Here is a 10,989-nt window from a genome sequence, read left to right on the forward strand (position 1 = left end):
TTTTACCTGCCAAACTGGAGGCTATGCTGTCCTCTCAGAAGAAACAGCCCATTCTGGGATGCATCCTCAAGGAGAATGTGGCAGCTGTTTCACTTTTTACAGCAACATGACACAGTGTTATAAGAAAGAAAATACAGAGAGTTATCTTAGTTGATTGAAATTAAGCCAAATGACAGTGTGCCATACCACAGCCACTCAATTACATACGTTGAATGTAGATAAAGTTGTAGTTACCCATAATGGACTTTGGCCAAAAGACAACATCGTGAATCTTTCCAAGACACTAAAGGATTTTCACTGACCAAAACTTTAACATGTTGGCAGATAACTGCTAGGTTGAAGGCCATTTGGGGATAACAAAAATAGATCATAAATGTCACTGTAGATAGCATATGGCTGTAAGCCACTGAAATAAAATTGATCAAACTTCTATCTGTTTGGAAGGAATGATGACCATTTTACTGTCAAATAACCCAGATTCAGCAAAAATTCCTGCAGACATGTCATTCAAATTACTCAAACCTCTGATACAGTGATTACAAGGAAGGAGTGAAGTTAGTTCTGTGAGACTGTAGCTTGTTTTAATACTGGTTTCCTTTTTATTAAAATGGATGCTCTAAACACTATGCATTCTTGTAGAGAAAAGGGTTACCTACTGAACTATAAAGTTCACTGTTCTGAATTAAAGCCCTTGCTATATTCTACTGAACAGCCTCTACCTTCAAATTAATTACAGCATCCGCTCTTTCCAAGAACTGCATTAGTCCTTTTGCAAAGTGTGAAAAACAAGGCCTAACATTAGATCAGACATTAGAAAATGTCATAACTTGCTCAAATATGAAGTGAGGCATAAACCTGAACATATTTTAAAGTCAGAAGAGAATTTTGGAATTAGGTTTCTGCTCTGACTTTGAAAACCTGGGCCATATCTTACTGCTTAGGGTCCTGTCCATATATGCCCTACTGAGCTCAAAGCATCCTTGCACTTACTAGGTTAGCAACAACCTTTCTACTATGCAGCAAAATGTGGATGTTTTGAAGACTAAAAATAAATTACAACTTTATTGAAAAGGATTATTGTTTTAATAATGAAAAATTCCACAAGTTCAGCTAAATATTAGAGAACAATGACTGATGCTTTACAGCAAAGGCAGCCTTTCTTACATCTCCCTAATACTCTTACACTGGACCCGTTATGATTTTTATTTTATTTAAAGTTTAATTGACCCTATATAAGACTTGATCCAAAGGCCACTGAAGCAGTCGCCTTGACATCAAAGGATTTTGGAACCAAGACCTTAATGAATATAAGCACAAATGTTCTAAAAAGAGAAACAAATATTTCTCTGCTTCTGACATGAACTATTTTTAGTGCTGCAAGGTCAGATAGTAGATTTTGGCATGAGAATGTTTGATATACATGCTTTTCAAGGCAGAAACAGTACAGTATTTCACATAAATACAAGTACAGATGTTTGTTTGGAGGTCAGAGTTCATAAATAGTCAAGTATGCACACAGATACGTGAACAGTGAATGTGTGCTAATTTACTTTAACATATCAATAAACTACTGCCTCTCTGGAAAATTGCCTTTGGAATTTGGGAAGCAATATGTGTGCTCTAGATCAACTTCATTGTTGACCTACTATATAATCTTTGGTCCAAAAATAAAGCCAGGATGTGGATCTATGGTCCAAAAATAAAGCCAGGATGTGGACCTATGGACAGATCAGTCCCTTGTGAGCAAGGTAACCTAATCATCATCCTATATTCTGGAGGAAGGAAGGTGAGATTGGGAATGTAAAATGAGGAGTAATGATGGATAGCAGATCTTTAGACACCATAGCTGATAGCCCATAGCACAAAACAATTATAATCTCCCCAGGTAGAAAGGAACATGCAAACTTTGATCTATGTTGGCTGCCTTTTCTGAAAGGAAATACAGCATGGCAGAGATGGAAATAACCCCTGCTCCCTCAAAAGTTTTTCTAGCTCTAGGTCAGTGCTCTTGGAAGTAAGGTAATTGTGGAAAGAGTGAGATGGGTGTTCATTTCTGCGAACCTTCCCCCTCCAGGCTCAGCTCCTCTGCATGGCTACATTCAGCCCATGTGACCCATGGCCAGGAGGAGAAGATGGATGGGTTTCAACTTGGAGACCTGGCATTCAATCAGCCTACCAATCAAGAAAAAAAAAAAAAAGAAAATTCTTTTGCCCAGGAAAGCAATGTGCATGTGTATGTTGGGATGACCTTCCATGCTCTTTGCCTCACACCAGAATTTGCTGCCTGCTTCAGATGTAAAAACCAACCTGTTATCCTGTCTATTGAACTTCTATGTTCATTTATGAGTTATGGTCACTTCTCATATGACCTCTTTTCATTTTCATCTGTGAGATTCCAAGAGCACCTGAAATCCTAAAAGAGACCACATATAGTAGGAAGTACAAGGGAAGGACTTTTCCCAGGGTTACAGACATGGCCTACAGGGTTAAAGCCCACTTCCATGCTGAAATTCTGGCTCTACAGCTCTGATTCTAATTGCTTGAGCTCTGGGGAATTTGAGTCCACACATAAGATAAAGGCTTTATGGAATGTTTTATCCATCACTGGTGCTGGAGGTGCACCCTCCCCCACCTTGGAAGAAAACAGCAGAATTTGTGGCTAAAAGGGCCTGAAGTTTAATGGAGTTTCCGTGGGCCAAGTGTACTGAGAGATTGAATATATAGATTTGAGTAATGTGTAGGAGCAGGAAGAATACAAGAAAAAGAAATCTTTATATAGTTCAGGAAAGATGGAAGGGATGGAAAAGAAAAAAAATCAAAGGAGCTGAAATAGCCAATAAGCTCCATTATTAATAAAAATAACTATTATCCCCTGGAGTGTAGATAAGATTGTTTTACTAAGTGGTCTTTTCAGATTTAGATATGAAACCGCACAAACAAGACCCAGGGCCATAATTAGGGGCAGAACTCTACCACAGCATTAGATACGGTTATCTCTTGTGATGGGAAGGACTGGTCTTGTCTAGGATACATGAGAGGATACAACTCAGCCTTCCAACGAGGTACTTAGGATCTACTTAAACAGCCCCATCGACGGCCACAATTAATTTCTGGAGCTGAATAAAAGATTTTATATAAAAACGCGTTTTGAAAATAATCTCAGATCTTAATTTTTTGGGACACCGGTCTCCTAAGTGGGATTGCTAGATTGCAAGTAGGATATAGATATTTCTCGCCTTCCACAGAGTCGAGATCTGGGAGGAGAGGATGGATGCAGGAGATGCCGAAGGCTGACGCACGAGGGGCGCAGCGCTCCCTGCCGCCGGCCCAGAGGCGGGAAGGATGGGCACAACCTGGGAACAACCCTGTCGCATCCTTTCGTAGCGGCAAGCTGCTGGGACTTTTACATGATCGGCCACATGACAACGACCGTAAAAATTAAATAGAAGTCACTGTAGCAATTATGACAACGAAACTGACTCGTTAGAGGAACTCCGCGTTATCCGTCTGTTTTCCAGAGCTTCCGAACGACGCGAGTGTCAAAGCTCCGGCAGCCTGAAACCCACCCGTGGGAAGTGTCCCTATGCCCGCGGGGGATCCGTGTGCCGGATCTCTCCGCAGGACCCAGCACGGCAGCCCCGCGGGTGGGCAGCGGCGCTGCGGCCGCCTGGAGTCACCTCAGCGAGAAAAAACCCTCGGAGCTCGCCGAAACACGGGCGAGCAGAGCCGGGAGCGGGCGGGCAGCACCTCACGGCCCCGAAACTCGGGTGACCCAGGCTGGCGAGGTTCTGGCCAAGGCGGCAGCGACTCGCCCGGAGCCGCAGCGGGGCCGGCGGGGAATCGTGCCCTCCGGTGGCCGCCGGCCGCACAGCCCAGCCCGGCCCGGCCCGGCCCCGCAGAGCCGCCCGCAGCCCCAGCCCCGCTGGCGGAGCCGCGCCGAGCCCAGCCGCGCCCACCCACGCCGGGCACAGGTAGGGAGGACGAATAACGGGAGATGCTCGTCAGCTTCTGCCCGTCCCGGATTGTATGAGCTGCCGCGGTGATAGGAAGGGAAAAATGGGTGAAAGAAGAGGAGAAAAGGTCCCGCTCTCATACCCTTTATGTATTCATTCTGCCCGTTTTCTTTTGCCGTGCAGAAATCCGTAACAGTGTGAGTTCTCAGCCTGTTTCCCGGTGTGCTCTCTACTCAGAGCAAATTGCAGCATAAATGCCAGAGGGGAAAGTTGCTAGGTGCTCCCTCATCCCTTTTGAAGGGATATGACCCTGGCCAGGCTTTCACCTAGAATCCATACGAATTAAAATACCTGGCCGTGGAAGCTAGTAGGGAAACTTCAATTGATTTCAATGATCTTTGCAATATAAAGATAAAACCTCTGAGAAAACACCCAATTGAAGGTTTCAGCATCAAAAACATGCAGGCAGGCTGTCTCTAGGTGTGAACGTATGTAACATATTGCTCAATACTCCAAGGAATCACCAGGAGTGAGAGTTTTACCACAGTGAACAGCCTTTGTGACCTAAATTACATGTGTATGTGTTTGCTGAAGAATGCAGAACAGCCTTATTGCAATCCAACTGTAATTTGTGTGTGTGCACAATGTGTATAACACATTGATGAGGGACAACACTGTAGTTGCAACCATCAGATCTTGAGCACATTAGTGCTTAAAGTTCTGCACTGATTTATAAACAGGCAGACAAAAATGGGCCATTCATTCATTCATTCATTCATTCTTAGAAATCAAAGGAAGAATCAACCTTTTGACCTACTCCCCCCCAAAAGCTGTAATGTTTCTGCCTGGCTAAGGCAGATATTGCTTGTCCCATCCTGTGAGTGTCTCAACAGTTAATGGGTGCCTAGATTAGAGCTGGCATAATGCTGGGGCAATCCTTTTCAGCAATTTCCCTGTGATTAACCATGACTAGAATGATCATCACAGACCAACTTATTCCTCATTTTTTCCTCCCAGGAGTTTGTCATTTATTTAGTTCTGTGTTCACAGCCACACCTGTAATCTGGATGGTTGCTTTACCAGTGTTGTGCCTGTCTGCACAGGTGACAAAATGCTGGAGTGCTCTGGGTCCTGCCAGTGTTCCATGTAACAGTTCATCCAACAACACATAATTTCCTGAGCTGAGACCCAGGGAAGCTTGCAGGAATGGATCTGGAAGTATCTCTAGAAAGGCCCTGGATCTGTTTGCAGTTTTGCTTGTTACCATGAAAGAGTGAAACAGGGTTGAAATTCTGCCCAAGGAGCCAGGAGAATTCTTACCCAAGCCATGCATATGCATAGAGAGAAATAGGACACGACATCCTTTATCCCATGCTCTAAAGTGGTCTGCAGAACTACCTTAGTGGCTTAGTGGAGGTTCAAACCAGATGGTTTAACATTGCATAACTAAAACACAATTATCATTTTAGTGTGAAACGCAAAGGCTCCACCTCAATCCCTATCAGAACTGTAGATTTCAAAATAAACCAGAATTTAATTCATTTTCTTTAATCTCTGCACTGACTTCACTCCTCTTCTCTCCTGACATAAATATGTATTCACACTGCAAAAGATCAATGACAGTACATGCATGCACACACAAACACACCCTCAGATATAAAACACACCAGTATGTCTTTCTCTCACACAAATCCCCAGACATGACTGTCTGACACATCCACCCTCCTCCCAACACAGCTCCACACACTCCAGCACTAGGCAGGGCTGCTGCCTGCCAGCAGGCCTGGGGGATCCAGGCAGGCTCCCACAGCCAGCCCAGCCCAAGTCCCCAGGGACTTGCCGCCACAGCTCTTGTGGCCCCTGCACTCCTGTGTGGGTCTTGACAGCAACATCATGTGTTTAGATGCCTTTGCTCCTGAGTCCATAATTTGTGAGTCAGAGATAAAACAAAACCCAAAATGAAGATGATGGGGGCGGTGGGGCGGGGGGAGGGTTGTGCAGTCCTGGTTCATACAGCAGTGTGCAGGTCGCTGGTGGAACCATACAAGTCCTGCTAAACACTGCTGGTTTCTTTGGCTGCGGTTTACACAAAAAGTACCCAGCTATGTTGACTATGGTCAACTGTTCCTCTCTCTTCAACTCCATCCCTACATTTCTGCATGTTTTCTGTTTTTACAAACCATTCTCCATGTTTTTACAAACCATTTACTACTTCTCCACCTGTCCTTGACTCTTCTATACACCCTGCTCTGCAAACCTTCCTCCTGCCCCATGACAAGCAGGCGATGTCCTGCATCCCATTGAAAGTTCAGGTTACCCAGACAGGTCGTGCATCCTGCCGAATCAGCTCAGGTGGTGCTGGCCCTCCCTCCTTTCCATCAGCATCCCATTCCCAGCAAGGAAATAGCTATCCAGGTTTGGTTTTGCCCTATGATGTTTTCTAACCATAAGAAGAATGAGGTAAGCAGGCAGGCAGGCAGGCAGGCAGGCAGGCAGGAAGGAAGGAAGGAAGGAAGGAAGGAAGGAAGGAAGGAAGGAAGGAAGGAAGGAAGGAAGGCCCGTAGAGCCACCTACAGATGCTCATCACTACTGTTTTCAACATTTCTTCTGTAATGACACTGCTCAACACTCCAGAGGAGTAAGTGAGGCTCTTGGTACAGAAAAAATTATTGGTGAGAGGGAGGTGAAAGGAGAGCCGACTCTTCTTACCTTGGGATCAGCAGCTGCTGCCAACACAAGGGAATCCCTGAAGCTCTCCGGACAAGGTATGGCGTTAAGCTGAGTGAAGAGGCCTGTGATTGCAGAAGACACAGCAGGGAGAAGCCGAAAGCCGGGAAAGCTGAGCAGGTTCACTGTGGGTCTGTGTGCTGGAATGCCTTCCCATGCCGGCTAGGGCGGTCCCTGTTTCCTGCCCGGTCCTGTTTCCAGCTGTTCCCCAAAAGAGAAGGTTTGGGGCAGACTGCTATGTGCTCGCCCCCCGGGATGGAAACGCGAGGAGAGCTCGCCGAGAGGGGCAGCGATCGGAGAAGCATCGGGACAGCTCCGGTGGCAGCGGGTGCCTGACGGGCGCTGCGGCGGGGCCGGGGCCAGTGGCCATGGCCAGGCGGCTGCCCCTCGGCAGGGTCCTGGCCCCTGGCAGCTCCCGGGATGAGGCGCCTCTGCCCGGAGGAAAGGGAGTCAGTTCCCAGGCAGAGGAGAGAGACGACTCTGTTCCCTGGAGAAGATGACAGCGCTCTTCCAGAAGCCTTATTTCATGCCTGGGATTTACCGCTCCTCTGCCATTCTGTTCGTCCTGTCTGCCCTCACATCTCAAACAAGCCGGGGAGCCCCGCACCCGGCCGTGCCCGTCCAGGAGGTAACTGCGAGGCCGGCAGCGGAGGAGCACGGTCCTCACGCAGGGAGCAGATTGCGCTTCGCCCCCGTTTACTGATGGATGGCAATTTCTAGCTTTCCCTCCCAGTTGCTCCTCAGTTTGAATCTGAGCTGTTGTTAAAAAGACACACCACCTGCTCTGTACTGCCAGCGAGCGGGGAAGGAGGCACAAAGGCGGGGGATGGGAAGAAATAGCTTTGGCTGCAGACAGAGGAGAGAAATTAAAATAAATAATCTCTTTTCCCAGGAAGTGCCGGACACGGGCGCCTTGTGGGAGGACGGTCTGAAGTGAGTGGTCAGAACACACAGAGTGCGGGCAAAGAGGGTCTGTACACCCTTCCGTCTGCCGGTGTGCTAGGTTGGAGACGCGAATCCTCCCGGGTTTCTCTTAAGACGAGCTCAAGGACTGGTGCTTATGCATGTACGAAGCCAGTGCTTGGTTTCCCCGCTGCTTCCACCTCTGAAGATGGCTTTCTCCGAGAGCAGTCGTCCAGCCTGGCAGGACGAGGCTGTGCCATCACCCCTCCCAGCCCAGAAATGTGCGACTCCCTCGGCAAGTCAGATCCCGGGGTGCTCAGTTATTGGGAGTGCGGCGTGTGTTAAAGCGGGTCAAAATTAGGACATGCCTGGATGCTGCCCCGCGGGTCATTTCCCTTTTTCTTCTTTTCGCTACAAGCCATGCCCGCTGCGGCAAGGAAAGCTCGAGAGGTGCGGGCTTTCCCCGGCCGCTCGGGGTGGTTTCCCCCCAGCACAGGCACTAAGCGGCTCGCTGAGCCCTCCGCAGCAGCGCTCGGGGTGCTGGGCACCCCCATAACCTCCCGGCTCGGCCCCTCAGCACCACCCCAAAGCCGAGCGCTAACCGGAGTTTGAGAGAGAAACCACGGAGAGGGAAATCGAGAAAGAGGTTGGGGTAAGGATGTATGTGCGTGCGTGTGGGGAAGCCAGATCACTTGTGAATGGCTTGAAAAAAATAATTGGGGGAGGGCGCGGAGGGGGGGAAGCGGAAACTTTCCTATAAAACTCAGCAAAAGTCCCTCCTCTCCACGTCAGGCCAATGACACTGCTGCCCCCAAACTTTCCGCCAGCAGGAGCTATAAGAACCTCCAAGTCTTCAACTTTCTCCCAATCCCAGACACCTCGAAGGGGCTCCAAGGAGGGATCGGGAGGGATTTTTTTTTTTTTTTGGTTGGCCTTTTTATTTTTTTCCTCTTGGATCCTGATGCCATCCCCCCTCCCCCCAAAGTGAGGTCCTCCCTCCTTCCTTCCCTCCTCCTTCTCCTCGCAGGCCAGCGAAGCAGCCGATCAAGGGGGAGCTGGCGGGTTAGGTGCCCCCCTCTTCTCCCTGCCCTCCCCCCCCTCCCGGCCCGCTTCTCGCGTCTCCCCCCAGAGATGATGCAGCAGGACGAGTCAAACTCGCCAGTCTCCCCCGCCGACGACAGCTTGAGCAACAGCGAAGAGGAGCCGGACCGGCAGCAGCTGCCCAACAACAAGAGAGGGGGACGCAAGCGCCGCTCCAGCCGCCGCAGCGCCGGCGGCCCCGTCGGGGCCGCGGACGAGCCCTGCAGCCCGGCCCAAGGCAAGCGGGGCAAGAAGTGCGGGGCGGGCGGGGGCGGCGGGGGCGGCGGAAGCAGCAGCGGCGGCGGCAGCCCCCAGTCCTACGAGGAGCTGCAGACCCAGCGGGTCATGGCCAACGTGCGGGAGCGGCAGCGCACGCAGTCGCTGAACGAAGCCTTCGCCGCCCTGCGGAAGATCATCCCCACGCTGCCCTCGGACAAGCTGAGCAAGATCCAGACCCTCAAGCTGGCGGCCAGGTACATCGACTTCCTCTACCAGGTCTTACAGAGCGACGAGCTGGACTCCAAGATGGCAAGCTGCAGCTATGTGGCCCACGAGCGGCTCAGCTACGCCTTCTCGGTGTGGAGAATGGAGGGCGCCTGGTCCATGTCCGCATCCCACTAGCAGGCGGCGTCCCCCACCCGCATCCCCCCGGCAGGAGCCCTAGGTAAGACAGGGACCCCGAAACCGTCGGGAAGGGAGCGGGGAGGGAGGCGAGAGGCCGCCGGTTGCGCCGTGAGCCGGGCACCCGTGGCCGTGGGGCGAGAGGGCCCGCACCCCGCCCGGATGGGCCTGGCTTCCCGGAGCGGCCGAGAGCGGGGCGGCTGGAGGTGCCTCCCCCGCTCCGGCGTGTCCCTCCTCCTGCGCGGCCCGAGGTGCGCCCCGGGACCCTCGGGGCCCACGCGTGGCCGGGCGCTGCCGGCGGGGTGGGCTGCGGGCGGGAGGCGGCGGCGGCGCGGGTGTGCCGCAGCCAGATGGGGCCGGCCTGAGATCACTTCTTCACCAAACGCTGCGGAGCCGGCAGGGCTGCTGGGATGGCTCCTGCTGCCGCCGCCGCCGCTGCTGCTCGTATTTTGAAGTGAATCCATGTCCTCCCGTTGTGCTGCTCGATGAGGGTTTCCTACCGCCGCAGCCGTGCCTTTCCTCGGCTCTGACACCGGGGACCGCCGGGCTGGGGTGTCACACGGTCACCGCACCGCCCGCACGGCGAGTTCTCCCTTCTCCCTTCCTGCCCGAGACGCGTATTTCCAGAGACAGAGAGGTGTAGGTAGATGTCTGTGCAACTTTCGCTTCAGTAACGAGTTTTCCGCCCTTTTTGGGTTTTTGCAGATGACATTGTTCCCACAGAAGGAGAGAATGGACAATCTAGAGACTCTGAAGTTGGATACGATTTTTTTTTATCTTGTCTAACAAAAAATGTACCAAGGATTTCTTGGAAATTAGAAGAGTAAGATCCAAACTCAAAGCAGGGCGTGGGGAGCACTTAAGGAAAGAGAAAGAGAGAAGGGCTTTGGACAGTGACTTACCCTCTGGGCGTCGGTACAATCCACACATCTCTGCATTCTGATAGAAGTCTGAATCGTTAGATTTTTTTTTTTTTTTTGACGAAGAATGTTGGAATTGAACTTTTTTTTATTTGCCCTTTTTTTTTTTCTTTTTTTTTTTTTTTTTGCATGCATGCATTCCCAAGAGGTCGTGCCTATGAGCCACTGATGAAAGGAAATACATTATTGTGGACTTTCTTCATTCTTGAATGAAACCAAGCAGCCAACCAAAAATATCCCTGTAGAGATGATTTTTTTTTTTAGGGGGAAATAAGCTGGGCTCAAGCTGTTATATACCCGGTTCCTAACTTTTTTATAATTATTATTTTTCCTCTGAGAAAAAATAAACATTTTATTTATTTATTGATGACCCATGTTAAAATGCAAATAGATCCGGTGTCTAAATGCATTCCTATTTTTATGATTGTTTTGTAAATATCATTGTATATTATTTTTCTGCAATAAATAAATATGAATGAAATTTTAATAACCTTAATGTTTGGTTTCTCTGAGAACCCAGGGTTAGAACTGTAGATAAATACCTGCTTGTTGAGATGTAAAGACACCCAAGAGAGAGGGGGCACTAGTATAAACAAACCAGGCGAAAAACGCAAATAAACTAGCTACTGACACAGGCACGTTATTTATTGAGACAGCTTTATTATTCTGTGCTGAAGCTCACTGCATCTGCAGAGGAAGGTATTGTCTCTTCTCTCTTTCTTTCCCTCTCCCCCTTTAATCTTCACGCCAGGCATGGCAGAGTTGTGCGGGGAGCCGAGTTTTCA

The 10,989-nt window shown here is 49.7% G+C and overlaps 1 protein-coding gene and 1 long non-coding RNA gene across 2 annotated transcripts; one reads left to right on the plus strand and one right to left on the minus strand.

The window, feature by feature from the left end:
* Positions 1-6,986, minus strand: LOC136289334 (uncharacterized). The gene is made up of 2 exons (XR_010720774.1): positions 6,663-6,986; positions 1-92 (listed from the first exon to the last, which is right to left on the minus strand). It is a non-coding gene; the product is annotated as an uncharacterized lncRNA (long non-coding RNA).
* A 1,232-nt stretch (positions 6,987-8,218) lies between these two features.
* Positions 8,219-10,652, plus strand: TWIST1 (twist family bHLH transcription factor 1). The gene is made up of 3 exons (XM_066183155.1): positions 8,219-8,235; positions 8,611-9,327; positions 9,990-10,652. Exon 2 carries the CDS (start codon positions 8,715-8,717, stop codon positions 9,282-9,284), a length of 570 nt encoding a protein of 189 aa, XP_066039252.1. The 5' UTR covers positions 8,219-8,235; positions 8,611-8,714; the 3' UTR covers positions 9,285-9,327; positions 9,990-10,652.
* Positions 10,653-10,989: the final 337 nt, after the last annotated feature.

The sequence above is a fragment of the Chamaea fasciata genome, unplaced genomic scaffold, assembly GCF_029207755.1.
Source record: "Chamaea fasciata isolate MVZ Bird 193981 ecotype frontalis unplaced genomic scaffold, bChaFas1.0.hap1 SCAF_1, whole genome shotgun sequence".
In the NCBI taxonomy this organism is placed as follows: Eukaryota; Metazoa; Chordata; class Aves; order Passeriformes; family Sylviidae; genus Chamaea; species Chamaea fasciata.

What these genes read in the sequence shown, in the direction of transcription:
- TWIST1 (XM_066183155.1), top strand. Translation starts at nt 8,715, where the DNA reads ATGATGCAGCAGGACGAGTCAAACTCGCCAGTCTCCCCCGCCGACGAC.